The sequence below is a fragment of the Hirundo rustica genome, chromosome 8, assembly GCF_015227805.2.
Source record: "Hirundo rustica isolate bHirRus1 chromosome 8, bHirRus1.pri.v3, whole genome shotgun sequence".
NCBI lineage: Eukaryota > Metazoa > Chordata > Aves > Passeriformes > Hirundinidae > Hirundo > Hirundo rustica.
In genome coordinates this window covers 35,824,945-35,841,819 of record NC_053457.1, presented here as the reverse complement: position 1 = coordinate 35,841,819, position 16,875 = coordinate 35,824,945, and the positions used below count along the sequence as shown (strand labels likewise).

The 16,875-nt window shown below is 44.0% G+C and overlaps 1 protein-coding gene across 2 annotated transcripts in view; it reads right to left on the bottom strand.

Annotated features, from left to right (window-relative positions):
* The window catches only part of INPP5A (inositol polyphosphate-5-phosphatase A), a 182,094-nt gene that overhangs the window by 27,783 nt on the left and 137,436 nt on the right, over nt 1-16,875 (bottom strand). For both annotated transcript variants that reach the window (XM_040071218.1, XM_040071217.1), the window contains exons 10-11: nt 3,420-3,515; nt 2,996-3,070 (exon numbers count right to left, since the gene is read on the bottom strand). In XM_040071218.1, the coding sequence (XP_039927152.1) occupies nt 2,996-3,070; nt 3,420-3,515 (171 nt within the window). The remainder of the gene's footprint in view (nt 1-2,995; nt 3,071-3,419; nt 3,516-16,875) is intronic.

Sequence of the window (16,875 nt, the reverse complement as noted above, 5' to 3'; positions counted from 1 at the left end):
TGGGGGCACGGTGGTGGCTCCCAGACAGGGGCTGCTGCCTCTGGGAAGGTGTGAGAAGCCTCATTTGTGCTTTTCCACCACTCATGGGCAAGTTCCCAGAGTAGGATGACACCATGGAATCAATCAGCACAGCCTGGCTGTGTCCTGCCATCCAGGTCAAAAATGCAGAGCTTTTGCTAGTTGAAAAGAAACAACTTACACTGGGACCTGTCTGATGTCACGGTGGAACTCTGCATGCTGCACTTCCTCCTGCCCACCTGTCTCAGTGCTCCCCTGTAAGAGCCTCCCCACACACCCACACAGGACAGCTCTGTGTGCTTATGGACTCACACCCAGCTCTGCCTGAAGGACCTCAACTCTGACATACAATTCAGAACATAGGAATTAAATAATAAAACAGTTTTGCATTATTGCAACAGCTGTTTTCAGATAGGCTTTATCTTTTCCCCTATCACCACAGAACTGGGTAAATCTGGGTGTTCCTTTCTGAAATACAATGATATAGAACAGTCATTGCACTGTGAGGTAATCAATATAGGTAATTGCTAAGATAACTTTGGAATACAGATAAGTCTAAATAAGCTACGGATTAGTTTGGAAAAATTAGACCCGACGGATTACAGTATGCATTTCAAACCGAATTTCTGTTAAACAGGTGATTCGTATCTATATCAGATTTTTCAAAAAAAGAATAATTTTTATAAATATATATTAAGATTCTTTTTGTTGATTACAACATAAAAAGGAAGGAATAACTGTGTATGGACAATGATAAAGTAGCCTGTTGATAATAAATATTTGTCAGGCCTTGTCACATCCGTACACATTCCAATGTTACTGAAGAGACACGGCACTGATAAAAAAATACCCTCGGAAAAATCAATGGATTTTGAGCTAAAGCAGTTGCTAAACACACAGAAAACATCTTTATCCAACAGCCCCAGTGCTGTGAAAATTCCCAAGCCTTGCATTGGTACAGCTAAGGAAAATTTAATCTTCCCAAATACTCATCAGGGCACTCCATCCTGCAGACCTGACAGCCCCACTTATAATTAATTATACAATTTCGATGGGAATATCGACTACACAAAGCTATAAATCATAGAAAAAGTCAATAGGCATGGACATATTCAATCATGTCCCGACCAATGATTACTACTCTTAAAATACAATAATTATTTTCAGGAGCCAGCTTGAATTAAATTTCTGTCAGGCTGGTACAAGACCGGCGGTTGATGAAGGATGCGATGGATTTTTTGGGTTGAATTCGGCACAGAGACATTTATCGTTTTAGATAGGTAGTTTGTTTTTAGTGATCATGGTGCTGCGTGTTTAACTAGACCATGAAGATTAGATTATCTCCAATGGCTCATTATATCGTTTATCTCTTTCTTCCATGTTTGATCTGGAAGATTTCCCACTTCTTGATGCATGAAAGAAATGACTACTGATTTTGAAATGGAATGTGTTTAAGTGGGATTCTGCCTGTATCTTCACACCCCACAGCCCTGTATGCAAATCAAGCAGCAGCCACCCAAAATACCACCAGGACATAGCAAACAAGCACCAAGAACAGCTTTACACAACTTCAGGAACGCACTGGGGAAAAACAAAATGACAAATACTTTAGTTGTTTTTTTTTTAAAAAAAAAAAATGGAAAAGTTATTATAATAATACACATAGCAGAAAAATCTGAGGCACGAATGTGATTAAAAGGAATTGCTTTGAATTAAATGCCCCCCCAAACTGCAAAACATCAGTGAAAGAAACGTTAGGTATTTCCCGAGGATGCATTCACCTTGTGAATTTAAACCAAACAACCCCAAAGTGATCTGACAGTAAGTGCATTTGAAGGTACGTCACCCACAGAGGCACCTCTCACAGTGAGCACGCAGGCCCAAGAGCCACGCTGTGGGACTGCAGCAAGGGCTAGAAGGGGAATCAGATCTTCACCCCTCAGGGGTCTTACTCATCAAACTCTTCTGACCTCAACAGATGAGTGAAATCTCAGATTCTCACATGGAATCAATCTCCCAGGTGAAGCCAACTTAAAATCAGAGAGGGTGCCAAGGCTTCAGCTGCCCTCCATGTCCTGGAGCCCTGCAGACAGCCCTTTAACAGCCTGGCTCTCTGTGAGCACGGAGAGAATGAGCCGTGGGCAGGAGAGAGGAGGAGGGAGGCGGAGAGCCATGGATCCATGCACAGCCCATCCCCGGGCACAAAGCAGCAGCGTGCCCTGTGAGCAGGCACGCTGCACGACTGGTACAGAGTGCAGCTCAACTGGGAGCTGGGGAAGAGGGGTCTCTGTGTGATCCCTTGGATACAGAACTCCTAGGAACCCTGGATGAAATGGAGGAAGCTGCAAGCAGTGATACACAGCTTTTCCAAAATGAAGTGGCTACCACTTGAAATAAAATCATATTAAAGAAAATATGATGCCCTTCTGCACAGAAGCCTCAGAGTCCTTATCAGAGTGTTAGTGTCCCCTGTCTGCTTAGTCCTCTTGGGAAACCCTGTATGCTTGTCCAAACAAGTGACAGTCTGCTGCAGAGCTTGAGACTGCTATTCTACTTACTCTTGCGTTTCTAGTGTATTTTTGTACACTTAGAAGACTCAGGTATTTTCAGAAGGGCTTTGCATTTAAGGGCTTTTCCTAAGATACTGTGTGATGCACAATGAGGAGCTAGGAAGAAAAAACAGGGCGCTTGAAGAAATGCAGACTAGAGGACAGACAAGAAAAGTGAATCGTTATGTACATTTAATTTACAGTATTTTTCTATAAAAAAGAAGGTGAACATGCCAAAGTTAAGAATCTGTACATAATATTACTGGCTAACTGATGAGCAAATCTGGAGCAGTTATTGTGTTGGCTGAATTATCTCTTCTCATTCTGCAGACAGGAGGGCAGATAAGGATAAAGGGCTGGTTAGAGAAACACAATTTGTATGTGAGTTCCCAACTTACTCCTTTGAAAGGGTTTAGCAATGAACTTACCGCAGTGCCATTGTTATCTCTAAATACATCTTGATTAAAATAGTCAAAGAGCTTCTTTTCTAATTGCAGCATAACCTAAATTTAAAAAAAAAAAAAAAAAAAAAGAGGGAGAAAGGTCAGCAAAGCTCTTGGACTCAACGACTCGACACCCAGCTGCTGGCAGTGACCCTTTCAGAGGCACGCAGCCCTTTAAAAACCACGCATTTCCACATGTCCAAAGCCCCTTGTCAGCTTGCCCATTTGCTTGGCTGGCAATCACTTAAACAGATCCAATTAACTGAGCATTAGGTGTGACAATCTATATCCTCCCCTCCCTTTACATTATCAGTTTGGAACAACTATATTCATGCTTTGTAGAAAAGAAAGTGAACATTCAACACTGTTTCTATTTACATAGGGGTGCCAAGGGCATTAAGTTGTTTACCTTTCGGTCATTATCAGATTCACGAAATATTAGCTTGACTACTTCATTTGTGTCAGCTGCCCGGATGGTCTGCATTGTGGCCTTTGCACATAGTGTCTAAGAAAAACATAAGGGGAGAAAGGGAAACAAGCTGATATGCAAGAGAAGACCAGATTTAACTCAACATTACCAACAGATGTATCTTCAATGCCCCCCCTTAATATAATTTGCTGTAGGTCAAAGTACAAGATATTGCTAATTTAAGTCACTTCCACTCATGATGGACTTGAAACAATAAACTGAATTACCACTTGGAGAGAAACAGGCAATATTAAGAAAATATCAATCAGGAAAGGCAAATAGTCATTCAGCTTGTACCATGCAGAAAGGTTCTTTCACAGGTATCACTGTATGCTGTATCACACGTTACCTGCAAACATCCTCCAAACCACTGCTTACAGATAATGACCAGGTTTTGTGTGGGTTCTTAAGAGCTGATAACTACATTAACACTACAGTTCTGTGAGTTAACCCTTGTTTGCAAAAACATCTGCCCTGTAAATTCATGTTACAAGTACACTTTGCAAGTCTGAGAAATGTTTACACAGTCTGACAGCAATTTTCACAGTTACTTTGCATAGCAAATTCCTTCTTTTAAGTAAGAGATAATCACATCTCTAGATTCTGAGGACTGGGTGCCTAACACAAATTATGAACCAACATTTTATCAGGCACACAGGTATGAATTTCCATGCAAGGGTTGGGCCTTGAACCATTGGCCACTGGCCTGGCTGGGACCCAGTTCCGCAGGTAGTGGGGAATAACACGAAATGGCCTGCTCAAAGGGCAGGCTCCACCACATGGCAGCAGGTGAAAACTTAGAGCAAAGCAGTTAGCGAAGCTTTTAAGTGTGTTAAGTGCTTTGAAATGTAGGGACCTCCTGAACTGTCAGCTGGGCACATTTCACTAAGTGCTCTGCAGCCTCCCTGCCTGGGCAAGGCTGCTGGACGTGGTGCAGAGCTACCCGTGCCCCACTGCCTGGCTGCTGGGAACCACCAGGAAAAGGTCAGAAAGCAGAACTGAGGAAATTGTTCAAACTGAGCATCGTTCAAAGACACAGATGTCTTTGAACTTTTTACCTCCCACACCTGGGAGGCAACTCAGCATCCATGGGTGCTGCTGATGCACGTGCTGCCGACAGGATCTGTGCACAGTCCTGGATATGGATACTGGCAAAGACCGTCCTGAATAAAACCTGATTTTGCCAGAGGTTCTTAAGGAAAGTGTTTTTTGTTAAAGAAAATAACTGAGTCAAGGAGAGGCAAAGAGGTGACTTCCTGCTCTGCTCACCCCATTCCTTTTCATAATAACCAGACAAAAGGTTTTCGTTTTGCATAATATTAATTTGTAAGATAAATACATTCTATGGTACAGACTTCCACATCCTACTGCGCGTTTCTATCTCTCAGAGACAGAAATGCTTATGTTTGGATTCATTATCAGAGGTGCAGTGTCTACCAGACACAGCGTCATGAACTACAGCTCACTTCTGCTTCCCCATTCTCACCCTCTCCTGAAGGCAGAAATACATGCCAAACATGTATTTAAACAAAAATCCATCTGCTTCCAAACACTTTATATCTCAGCTGAGGATCCCAGTGCCAGAATGGGAACAATCTGTCAATGGACATTTTGCTCCCCTTCAATAAAAATTTGATCCTTGATAAAGGCCCTCGCCTACTGGCACAGTACAAATAAAAAGCAGTGAGTTGAGTGCTTTCATTTTTAGCAAGTAACTGGAATGGGATTTGGTAAAAACACCACAAATCTGCTATTTTTCTTACATGATTGTGAATGAAACAGGTGTTGATTCCTCATCTCACCGACCAGATGATGTCCATTTCTGACAAACTTTTCCTGACTATTTCCTCCCTCCCCATAAGCAGTGTCATGTCCATCTAACTCTGTGTTTACCCTAAAACGCTGGGCACACTTGCGGCACCATCGCAGCTGCAGACGTCTGTGCAGTCACAGGTTTCAGCGGCAGAAGGAGCACTGGACCCACAGGCACAGGCACGGGCTGCTCTGCGGGAGCTTCAAGCTGCTCTGCAGGACTTTAAGGTGGTTTTTTGAAGACCTGGGAGAAGGGCGGGCACATGCTGGTTCAACGCCACCCTGCCTGGCAGGAGGAGAGGCACGCTGGACCGTGGTGAGAGCTGCACCTCCGGGACCCCTTTAAGCGCAGACTCCTACCTGCCCTCGCACCCAAGGCGGGGGGATGCCCCCTTTGTCTGCTCAGACACGCAGCGGCCGTTCTGCCATCTGTGTCCATACAGAGCTAGGGAGGTAATCCAGCGGCGAGCCGTTCCCGACCCCGCTCCCTCCGCGCGGGTCATTGAAATTCAGAGCACAGATCAGATAATCGGGTCAAGCCCCCAAAAAAGAGGCTTTGGGCTCATGTGTCACAAATCAGTCTGGTCCCTTCAAACAGCGCACCAGATTAGAACAAGCACCCGAACAAACCAGAGCGGAAAACCCGCAGCTCTCTAAAGCTGGTTTCTAAAGCCCTAACAAATCGCTCCATCTTTCACTCATTTAAACTTTCCAAATGAGGGTCAATACGGTCCCCGAGCATCCAAATGCTAATGCGCTTAAGTGCGCTTAAGCAGCTTTCCAGAGTGAATGGGCCAAAGAAGGGCTCGAAAAGACACGGCAGAGTTACTGTCACTGTCAAAAAGTCATTGTAGCCACCCCCAGAGTGGTTGCAATTCAACAAATTCATGATTTCTGTCTCTTAAAGGCATCTGCTTGAGAACATTTTTTTTTTTTTCCTGAGCTGCTTTATCTCACAACGTCAGGACAGCTCCAAAAGAAAAACCCCGCGATCGACTCTTGAGAACCAATACAGAGAAAGGACCCACATACCTTATTGCTTTCAAATTTCACACACACAAAACGTTACCTTATTCACAGACAAAAGTGATTAGGCAAAGGTTCATTTCTTATACAAGCCCGAGGCACTCCTTTTTTCCTCCTCCTTTCAATTTCTGCACAGTCGTAGTCACCCAAGCAGAAAACTTTCGGGACCATGTGCCTTTTTAGGCAAGTCTGCTTATGAAGGGATTTTTTGTTGCTAGCAAAGAAAATCAAAATGCTATGAAAACTCACTGTTCCTTCCTGGATATTCCCTCAAAGGTATATTTTTACGAGGGCAGAAGAGGAGAAACCAGATATCAAAACTCATACATAAGGTTTTTTTTAAAAAAAATACATCTTTTTTCCTTTGGAAACAAGATATAGTTAAAAAGTTTGCAGGACAGCTGTATTCAGAGCTGTGAGGAAGCTCAGTGGCCAGCCTCTCCCTAGCAAACACAGCCATATCTCATTTCTGTTTTCCCATACTCTACACAGGTAGATGCTTTGTAGCACTTTTGAAAAAACCCTTTGCGATAATTTATGTGTAGTGATTTGTAAAACACAGAAACAACTTTCCTGACAACAGTCTTGGAATGTAATAACAACGTCCTGTTACACAAAGCTAGGAGGTGATGTTTTTTATATTTACAAGAGACGAATCTGGTACTTCTAAACTTGGCACTTCTCAGAATGACGCTGTTGATTTACAGCATAACACACCCTCAAAACACACCCTCATAACAAACCTGCTCCCCCATATACACCACAAGTCGAAGTGGTTAAGACTGCATTTCTGCATACATAGGGATACAGGCATTAAAACAATTGTTACAGACATAAACCAACAGTCTATAACATACACTTAAATTGTGTTTATATGGGAACTCTGAACAGCTGCGGCCTGCACCACTGCTTCCTGGTCAGCTGAAAGCTGCAGCTGATTTTTTATTGATTCCACAGTCCTGCCATCTGAACATCCTTTAGACTCTGAGTCCACTTCCTGATGTGTGAGCTATTACATGCTTGTAAGTCCCTCAATAATTTTTGGGGGCTGGGAGGGAAACACCTACAGACTCATCCTGTCCTAATCCATCTGTCCACTGGTGCTGAAGATGTGTGCTATTGATCTCTATTACTTGAATACTCTTCTTAGGACTTATTACTACTTTGAATTCTACTTAAAAATCAGAAGGGAAAATAGAATATATATATTGATCCTTTACAATTAAAAAAGTTCAGCAATAGTTGCCACTGGAATTTGCAGTTAGCTGTACAGATGTGCTCATGGCTGTGAGTGCTAGGAGAGAAGTGCAGTCTGAAGACTAACAGGAGCCAAGTGAAATAAGGTCTTGAGCACAGGAGCAACCAAATGAACTAAATTTAAGATATTTAGTTTTTTTTCCAGTTGGAAAAAATCCTCTCTGGATTCTGGAAGGACAGAAAAACAGACATACATGTATTATCTAATTATGAAAGTGAAATACTTCTGAAATGCTGCTCAAGACCCCAAATCAATCTGACACTTACTAAATTAGGATAATAACTGTCTAAAATTATTATTATTATCTGGATGCAAATTGTATTTGAAATACTCAGTGAAGTAAAAAATTTGCTACTTTGGGAATAACAGGAACATCTGTCTTGTTCGGGCTCCTCCTTCCCTCTGAGGAGATGACACGACTTCCTGGATATTGGGAATACAACAGCAAATACTCCAAGTCACATGACACCAGAGAAGTAAGATTTGCAATTGAGAAAAACAAAGTTACATGTCACTTTCTGAGTCAGTGAGAGTTGTGCATTTAGCAGCAGGTCAGGTAACACCGCACTTTTTAAATTCTACTTTCTGCCATTGAAATGAGGGCTTACTATAGCTGATTTTTCACAGCCACACGGGTTTTTTGCTTCAGAGCTGCTGCAAAAATCAAGGGCATCCCAGGGCTCAATCTTCAGGATACAGCAACCAAACCCTATCAGAGAGGACATACACTTCTATTGAAAAAAATATCCTTTAGACTACCTATTACCTTGCGTTAACTTTAACTGTGTGCAAATAGCAATAATATCCCAGAACAGCTACTACACTTTCCAGCAGCAGGAAATGAACTCAGCAGTGACATAAGCTTTAGCTGAATAAAGAACAAACACAAACAAATATTAATGAGAATCCACTTAAAGTACCAATAAAATGACTTTCTCCTTGGATGTTCCCGGAGGAGTCAGCCCATACCCGGGGGAGGCAGTGGCAGAGGAGCTGGGTGGCAGCAGAGCGAGACCCCTGCCCTGCTCCTGTCTCGTGGCACTGCTCACGTGCCCTGTGTACAGCCCCTCTTCTGAGGGCACACCACTACCACTGACATGACCCTGCTGCCTGTACCCATGTCAGGACTGATTTAACCTCACAGGTAGGTTAAAGAAGCACCAATCCCACCCCTGTGAGAGCCTGGCCCAGGAGCTGCCCAGAACCTGTGGGAGTGCTCCGGTCCCCTCCACGCAGCCCCCCTAACCGAACTGTGGCACAGAGATATTCCAGGATATTTTAAAATGCTTCTTTGGGTGGTGTCTGTGACCAAAAGATCTTAGCACTAAAACACTATCCTCAGGCTCCCATTGTCCCAAAGGTCTCCTGCCTCCCTAAAACAGATGATCCCTGCTGGAAACAACTTGCCTTCCTTTGGTCACAATTTCACAGCAGCACTAGGTTAATTGTAAGATGCATTTTCTCATTCAGAAACTGGTAATTCATGACACAGTGTGCCACCAGGCAATGCCAAACTGCCCCTGTTTACCTTTCAGGCACTGTGCTGAGCGAGCAGAGGGTCCAGGGGACAGCACGGCCGCTGTCCGGCACACAGCGTACCGTGCCAGGGTCTGCCTGCACTCAGGGTCGCTGCCCTGCTCTGGCACTGCCCAAAGCACCATCCAGCTCTCACAGAGTCATCCCTGCCAGCGCTGACTGCGCGTCCTGGGCGTGTTTGCTCAGGAGGCAGTGGGCCAGGCTTACCACAGCGCACTGCTGCAGATGCCGGCCCGGGCAGGGACTCACAGCTGGGACAGGGCAGGGATGGGCTCACAGCTGGAACAGGGCAGGGACGGGCTCACAGCTGGAACAGCTGGCCCGGTGCCTGAGCGGTGGCTCAGCGCCATGTGCCGGTGGCACAGCCTGCCCTTCTCCAGGTCTGGAGGGAGCCCTGAGGTTCCTGACTGTGGCCTCTGGCCTCAGCAGCTTTGCTCTGTGCCAACAGCCGGTGGCAATGATGGCTCTCTTTAATTCTCTTCTTCAGAAAAGAATCTGAATTAATTCCAAAAGGCCTCTGCCTCTCAGATTCTCCAAGATTACAGATCAGGCTAGAACTCCTTTTCTGTATTCCCCTGCATGCTGATTACCTTCTTACTTTCTCCCTCTGTCTCCCTGGTCAGGTTGCACACCTTTTTGTACTCTCTCGTTTCATCTTGCTGACTATGATCACAAGCCTGAGTTCAGCAAAGCATTTACACAGTGATCCACAAATGATTTCCCTGGAGCTGTCTGGCACCTGTCTGAACAGTGCAGTGTCTCTGTGGACAAAGGTAAAGGGCTCCCCTGCTCACTTTTTAAGGCCTCAGTTTAAATTCACTTGCTGACATCAGACATCAATAATACGCATTCAGGACTTTGATCAGATCCAGATAAACCCACAGCACTGCAAGATCTAGAACCTGGAAGCAATCTGCCAGAAAAATCCCTTCCCTCATCCTGTTCATCCTTCTAAATAATTTTGCATTACTACTCGATGTCAAGTAGTCCTGAGGGAGTATTCAATGAGAAATATTTGCTTTCTCATAATTATAGAAACTGGGACAGTCCAACTGTTCCTAAGGAAATTCTCTGCATAAACGCAATATATATGCCTTGTCCCAGAAGGTGTGATCCTCTTCAGATCTGCTCAGATGTCTGTTACTTATCTTCCATTATTTTCTCTGCTTTGGCCATGCCGTAATGCCAGCTTGAGAAATTCCTTGCTGGAAACCTTCAGAGCACTGCCACTCTGCCACTACAGCTGACCAAGCAGAGGACTGGGTATATTGTTTCTGTTCAGCAAAGACCTTGATGAAGCACATAGAATCTGCGATGTAAATCTGTTTCTGTAGAGAAACATAAAATCCCCCACTCTCTTGAATTCAGGAGGAACGAAATAAGATGCAGCTTCTCTCCTTATAGCTAAGCTTGCTTTTATCTAACTTGCAGACTAAGAACCTCTATTTCTTTTCATCTTAAAAGCAAAACCGCCTGTGAACCCCATCTGCTCCTGTGTGCCTTGCAATTGCCTTTGTTTTGAGTGGTAACATTTGCCTGTGTTTGCACTGATGGTGTTTGTGTTTCTGCTGCCTCCAAACTTCATAGTTTCTTACAGCCGTAAGAAATGAAACATGGGAGCAGGAACACCAAGTAGGAAAAAATTAAAGCTAACACCTAAGAAAATTATTTGGTTCTTCTTGACTCACCTGCAGCACTGGGCTTTGCAGTCACTGGAGTCTGTCAGCCTCGATCTCCTCAAGCCTTGCAGGGAGCACACACCTGAGAGCACAGCACGGCATGGCCAGCGCCGGGGCCGCTGTCAAGGGCTCCACGCTCCCACCTGAGCTCAGAACCAACAGCAAGCCCAGAAACACTCCCAAGCACTGCTGCCAAATGGAGTAAATTCAGGAGTTTGCCCTTTGAAATAATGGGGAGGTTTTTACATGATCAATGGTGTGACACAGCTCAAGTTCAAGGCTTAACCTTTGGAGAGTGTGACCCTTGGCTTCCACATAGTAGACTCTCAGCAGCAGGGATAATTGGGAGCTGACTTTTAAAATATGTAGTGTTGGGCAATTCTGAAATCAGTTATGTATGTACCTAAGATCTAGATGTCCTGAGGCAGGCACTGAATACTTTTTATCACAAAATTAGAAATACTAAAGAAATAAAAAACTTTTTTCTTCTTCCTATTATGCAAAACAGAAAAAAAAATCCTTAGTCCCCTAATGAAGATGGGATTTGAGACGTGAAACAGGTAAGTGACTTCCATGAGGCACAAGTGTGTTGTGGGCTGCCAGCAGTTTGGGCCTGAGCTCTTGCTAAGCCTAAGCACAATGGTGGGATGGATGGGTGCCCTCGTGGACGGGATGGGTTCTTCCATCCCGCAGAATGGAATGCTCATACAATGGTCATGAGCATGTACAGCAAAGTGGAAGAGATGTCCATGTTCTTCCACTGTTTTTTCTCTATGGGGAAAAAACCAATAAAACTCCTCCAAGTTAAGCTTATTTTTTAAGGAAACAAATGTAACAGGAAGGAAAATAATTTTCAGGTCACTGCTTCTGGTTTCCAGACCTGAATAAGTTGGGAATACAAAATTCACTGTGCTGATAACTGAAACATGCTGCATGGTGTTATGGTGAGACTAAAACTTTGCTGACCAGGTGATGTCTTCCTGATGCAGCCTGTGAACCATTTATTTACTGCATTTTCCCCTGTTGTTTTGTTTGTCCAGCCTCTTTGACTCAACTCCTTTTTATCCTGCCATATCTCATTAATTTCTCATTGACATATTTCCTGTCTGGTTCACCATCATTTGCTGCTTTACTCACTTCTTAAATGGAGTATGAGTCCAGCAGCCTGTAAATTCAAATAATCCTTTATAGCTAGTTATGTTCAAACAGATCTGAGAGCCATGAGGTGGAATTGTTGAACTGTCCTTCTCCCACCTCTGTGGTCGTGCAGGTGCCAAGTACCTGGCTGCTGCAGCACCCTGCTGTCCCCAGGAACACTGCCCACCAGCAGGCTGATGCTTCTTCAACAAGACTCAGGCCATCATGGAATTCACCTATTTCCAGGAGCTCGTATTCACACATTAAAATAAATATTCTTGGATGAAATGAATGAATGATATCTTTGTAAAATAATGTGCAAGGTGGGTACCCAACATTTGCTATATTCTCCCTGATGAACATTAAGATGGACTGACAGATCAGCATGTGAACACACCCCATACCCAACGAAGACTGGCATCACATAAAAACAGCTGTGGGGTAGAACAGTCAGCGTGGAGAGAGGAAACAGGGTGGCATGTTCTGTGTACTGCCTCTGTTCAGCACCCTGGTAACGCAGCTCTGAGTTCCTTCTGGTGTGGTTTGTGACGGTGTGAGAGCCAAGTGTTGCGCAGTACAGCAATGTTCAGGCCCCCTAGGACGTGGGCTCCAGTGATGGGGTCAAGGCTTGGGACCAACAGCTCTTGGCCAGCTAGGGGCACAGCTGATCAGAGAACGACTTGCAGGAACAGCAACTTACAGCACTGGCTGGGGACCCAAAAGGATTTAACCCTGCAATGAATGCTGATCCCAGGCTCATTCGACCCCATCACTGAGGGCACCACTGAGGACAGAAAGCTCTGCAAGAAATGAGGCAACCAGGGTCCTCCTGCTTGTAACAATCAAAGACCCCCCCAGAGGGGATGGGACCCGACTGGCCCAAACAACCAGAAAGTCCATTCAACAGAGTTTCTGAAACAGAGATGAAATTATTTTTGTTTAGCAAACCAAGATTCAAATATGCGAGACACATGAGTACAGAAGTGTTAATGCAGCATCATTTTAGAGCTCGCAGCTGGGGCTGGCTTGTCAAGTGCTATTCTTTCCGCTGTATCTTTAAGTGCTGTTAAATTCATTTGTCACTTGATCGAAAGCCAACAGGCTACAAATCTCCCAAGCCCCTCTCGCGTTGAATAGTGACAGGAGGATTCTGTTCCGCCATCAGAAAACATTTGTGCGCAGCTCTGTCCGCAGTCGTACACGCTACTTTAACTCATCTGCCTCCCCATTCTCCCCAGCCTGGGAGGACAAATTGCTCACTGTGGCTCCCTTTCAGAGGCAGCACAGCGCGCAAAGAATCATGACTGAGCAGAAACACAAGGAACAGGCACATAAAAATTCATCACTTTGGCCTCCTGACCTCTTGCCACTGGATTTGGCAAACCCCATCTCAAAAAGTAGCACCGAGGGAGAGCTAAGCAGAGCGGCTGAGTGAAATTACTGACAAAAAATATCCTGGACACAGGAAAACCCCACCAGATGCTTCATTGTCTTTGCAGAGAAGTGGTGCTGAAAAAGGGGGTGATCTACCACATGGCATATTGGGTGGAATAAGTAGTGCTATTGTTTCAGGGCAGCTCTGTCACTTTACTGACCGCAATACAAAGAGGTGTAAAGCAAGATTTAATCCTGACTTTTTAGTCAGCAGATTAAAACCAATCATGCCAGATGTCCACAAGACTGTTTAACATACAGAAAGCTTTTTCATACTCTACAAAAAAGTAGAAGTTGTAATAACTTCTTTATTTCCTCTAGAGAGGCCTCTTTCACTCACTTTTGGTCAGAAAAAAGGGAGATGTTGTAATAGATTTTAAGATGTGCTATTAATTTTTACTCTAGCCTTTGTTCTTTTCCCTTCTGAGACAAAGCTAAACAATGTAAATTCTTTAACCCATCCAAAATTAGACAGGTATGCCAAAGAAGACCGCTGGCATTAGAAAGTGTGATTTTAAAAAGAATTTATACCCATTAAGATGAGCAACAGATGCTCTCAGCAGTGTTTAAGTTCTTCAAGTAATACTTGAAGCGGTGAAAGACATGAAAACATGGTGGTCAGCATGCTGAGGAAGCTACAGATTATCCTTTTCCCCTCCAAACTGGAATTGTGCTGATGGGACTTCCTGCGCAGATGTCTCCTCACAGGAGGATGTGTGTGCTCTGCTGCCTACCTGAACAGGAGCACACAGACAGACAGACACAGGAGCACACAGACACACACAGGAGCACACAGACACACACAGGAGCACACAGACAGACAGACAGACACAGGAGCACACAGACACACACAGGAGCACACAGACAGACAGACACTGGAGCACACAGACACACACAGGAGCACACAGACACACACACAGACACAGGGGCACACAGACACACACAGGAGCACAGAGACACACACACAGGAGCACACAGACACACACAGGAGCACACAGACACAGGAGCACACAGACACACACACAGGAGCACACAGACAGACACAGGAGCACACAGACACACAGGAGCACACACACACAGGGCACCTGGGGCTGGCAGGACCCTCAGGGGAGCCCTGCCCACACTGGAACCTCTCAGGACCCTGGCCTGGCACTCAGAGGGGCAGGTCCCTCTGTGCCACGGGACATGTGCCAGCAGGCCACTCCTGCTGTGGGACCCAGAACCCTGGCAAAGTCACCGCAAGCTAAAATATGAGTGCCAATAAGTGAAGAATACTCACAGAGTGGTCTTCTTTAAACTTATCTACACAACTGTTACACACTTTGCAGTGTTGCTGCTTTCTTCTATTTCTACTTGTGAACAAAACCATACTACTTAATAAAAGCTATAAATTCAACAATAACCAAAGCACATTTAGTAATTTTTTCTCCTATATGAGCAGAATGGAAAAAAGTCTGCTTATTAGTATTCCCCTGCTGAATTTCCATAGCCAAAAGTGCTGCTAAATTCAGCAAAACTCAGACTGTATATTTAGTTTGTCATACTAGATTACAAACAATTTATGCATTTAAGAAAAAAATAATTAACTTCTCTTTGGAAAAAGAAAAAAAAAACCTATAGAAAATATAATCTCCTTAAACTTCCAGTATTGGGCTGATTTATATCATATTAGTAATCACTTATTAGTGTATCACATATTAGTATTTCACTTAGTAATTCAGAAGCTATATGGCTGCAAGATAACACCTTGCTTGGCACCCCTTATCCATCAGTTGCCTTGGAGAAAATACAACTTACATACTTCGTTTGTTTGCTCATCACATGCTTTAAAAAAAATCCTCATTACAAGCCTCAAAAGTAACCATCTTATTGAATCCCTGACCTAAACCAGTACTATTAAACCATTTTCTTCATTTCACACCTGGCAGAGACCTAAGTGAAGAGTTAAAATCATAAACAAACTAGCAAGGCACTGCTTTGGTTCCACTGACACTAAGCGAGGGACAGGCACAACTCTTTCCTGGCTGCTTAGTCCTTTCAGAGGAGCACCTGTAAGACCCCTGCAAGCTCTTCCTGCCGTGCTACTGCAGGTGGGGAAGAGGCTGAGCTGTGTGTGACTGCGGCTGTTCTGCCCTCCTGCCACCACATGAACCACTCCGCATGTTTCCAAACCAGGGTGCCACTTCTGCAACTCACGTCAAACAAAAGAATAAGTGTGTTTTGGCCGATCATGGTTTGCAGCATTATAAACCAGCATAGTAGCCTGCTTCTTTACTGGAAGATGTGTTTCATTAGGCTAATTAAGATGCACTATTTGTCTTTCTATCACCATCATCATCCTCACTGTACTCCTTGCAAGTCTTGTATCATACAAGTAATCATAATGATTCTGCACTGAAAATTTTGGCCAGGCAGAAACCTCCAGCACTGCTTCTCATTTCCTCAGTGCACTCTGATGGCTGAAAGGTCTAACACACGGGCTTTAAATCTTCTGGCCTCTCCCTGTCATACTGAATGGACATGGCAGGCACCACAATGAAGATGATGGTATTTTCTTTGTAACAAAGTCCAACTAGAGATTCTCAAGCTACCGAACAGGAATAAGTCAACCGAGTGTAAATGTGACCAAGAGATTTCTGCCAGTTAAACACTTACTTCATTACTACTTATTCCACTCTGGAATTTGCACTATTTTAAAATGACAATTCTACTCTCTATTTCTGAATTTCTACAGACAAGTCTTGTGGGTGGCCCTCAAGATACATTTTACCAATTTTTCATGCCCATCCCTCGAAATGTGACCCTGCTCCTGCGCTTTTATCTCTCTGACAACTTCACACAGGAAAACATGCAGCCCCTCTGATAGCATGAAATCGGAAACAATAGCCTCTGGAAACAAAGGGGAGGAGGGAGGCAGGGTACAGTCCCGGTCCTGGCTGATTTTAGGCACAAACAGATGTTCATAGGGCCCAATACCCTGAGCAAGCTGAAAGGAAAAGCTTGTAAAAGAAATGGACCTTAAAAACAATGTATTCAAGAGCTTTAAAATAAAGGCAAAGGGAAAGCAATATGGCTTTCACTGATAAATCTCAGCTAAGAAAACCCAAGTGGCACCATGAATTTCAATGATGCATTTTTCTTTCTCAATGAACTCTACAGCTCATTTTGAAATCTACAAATTGCTTAAATCTCAACTTAGTTTACAAGTCTCCCATAGCCATTAAAAGGTTACAATACAGGCATTTCTATTTCTTGTAACTAATCACCAGAGCTGGAAACACCCAGCAAAGCCCTGAAATATAGGCTAATGCCATTATTTTAAAAGCTGCTTACAGCTCAACAAAGAGGAATATGCTGAAAGAATCTTGATTGGAAAAAATCTTAGACTAGCTGTTGGAACAAATTATGTTCAATCTCCTGTTCTTTTCACGGGCACTATTTCAGACTCAAAAAGCCCCATGGAAAGAATACCTAAAGCGCTGTCCTGAATTGGACTTGGGTTCTGTTTCACAAA